Source organism: Aplysia californica, unplaced genomic scaffold (genome assembly GCF_000002075.1).
Source record: "Aplysia californica isolate F4 #8 unplaced genomic scaffold, AplCal3.0 scaffold00299, whole genome shotgun sequence".
Lineage (NCBI taxonomy): Eukaryota > Metazoa > Mollusca > Gastropoda > Aplysiida > Aplysiidae > Aplysia > Aplysia californica.
In genome coordinates this window covers 686,410-688,113 of record NW_004797569.1, presented here as the reverse complement: position 1 = coordinate 688,113, position 1,704 = coordinate 686,410, and the positions used below count along the sequence as shown (strand labels likewise).

At 43.4% G+C, this 1,704-nt stretch overlaps 1 protein-coding gene across 1 annotated transcript in view; it reads left to right on the top strand.

The window, feature by feature from the left end:
* LOC101851276 (pyrokinin-1 receptor) overlaps positions 1-1,704 on the top strand; it is a gene marked incomplete in the record, with an annotated part of 39,130 nt that overhangs the window by 12,760 nt on the left and 24,666 nt on the right. The window contains 1 exon segment of the mRNA XM_013084519.2: positions 93-1,666. Within this exon segment, the coding sequence (XP_012939973.2) occupies positions 1,496-1,666 (171 nt within the window).

Here is a 1,704-nt window from a genome sequence, read left to right as displayed (position 1 = left end):
TCTCTCTCTCTTTCTCTCCCCTCCCCCCCGTCTGCAACACAGAAGGTTTTGTTTCATGACCTAAACAGTGACATTTCTCTTCAATCCCACAGGAGATGAACTACCCATTGACTAAAGTACTTCCGCAATCGCTCCAACTGACCCCAAAATCTTTCAGTTGCCCCCGGGACAGGAATGCCCTTGAGTGACCAAGACCAAAGCCGAACCCATTTTCTCGAAAGCAAGTACACATTCCCGAGAGTGAAATAAAATTCAGATCTTGCTAATAGTAGAGGACAATGCAGGTCGATAGTTACTTTAGAGATGTCAAGTCTGATTTTAATTCACGCCTCACATCAAGTGGACTTTGGGGTTCTATTGAGACTGGACTTACATGTAGCATTGGCTGCCACTGGACATGATTCTTTTCTCTGGTCTTCTCCGATTTTAACTTGAAGAAGAAATCGATTCAGACCTGTATAATGTCCTGTTAATGCATGATGAGGTTACATTGAGGTTGGAGCTACCTGTAACATTGCCTTCCTCCTTACGATTCAGATACTTTTATAGTATTCGGTTAGAATGAGAAATGTTCTTCCTCGTCATTTGGTGTCTTTTCTTTCCCCTGCGATCTGGATTACAAGCCTGAAGAACATTTTTTTTTGGAACAAATGCACGTAAAGAAGATTTATTTTTTTAAAATCCCACAGTACGGAAAGATGTGATACTTGCGCAACAACCACTACATTAAATAAAGTTACGATATATAAACAAAATGAAGTTCAAATGGATTAACTACACAAGCGGATGTTTACCGATCACGCTCAGAATGTGTACTTGTATGGGGCAAAGCACAGTATAAATGCAATCTGTTCTGGCAAAAATGACTGGATATGTGCAGTGAGTAGAATTTAATACAAGTTGTAGAACTGTGGCCGAGACAATTACTAGAATAACCATCACCAAAGCAAAATAACAGAAGTGGCATTTTTAGCAGTGTTACTGCAATCACAACTTAAATCACAATATGTAAGACGACAACATCAACAATAATAAAGCCACCAACATCAAAAACAACAAAAACAACACAAATACAACTACAGTAAAAGCAACAGCAACAACAACAACAACAACAACAGCAGCAACAACAACAACAACAGCAACAACAACAACAACAACAACAACACCACTATCAACGACAAAGCCAACGACATCATCATCGTCGCTGCATCATCGTCTCCACCACCACACCTATCACAACAGAGCCAACAGCACCAAAAACGCCAACAACAGCACCAACAGCACTAATAACAGCACCAACTGCGCCAAAAACACAAACAACAGCACGAACAGCACCAACACCAACAACAGCGCGAACAGCGTAGCAACAGCACCAACTGCGCCAACAGCAGGAACAACAGCACGAATAACAGCACGGACAGCAGCACGAATAGCACCCACACCAACAACAGCGTTTACAACAGCACCAACAGCGCAAGCAACAGCACCAACAGCCATGACGCAGTCTTCAACTTGCCCGGCGGCCAGCAACAGCTCTGAAGTGATCCGCCATCTTGTAGCGACCATCATCTCCTCCTCCTCAGCACAAGACATAGAGAGTGGCCTCAGCCTAGAGGTGCTTCAGAAGGTCTTAGGCTCTCGGAACTACACGCTCAACCCGTCTGAGGTGAGAGAGAGAGAGAGAGTGAAAAGAGAGAGAGAGAG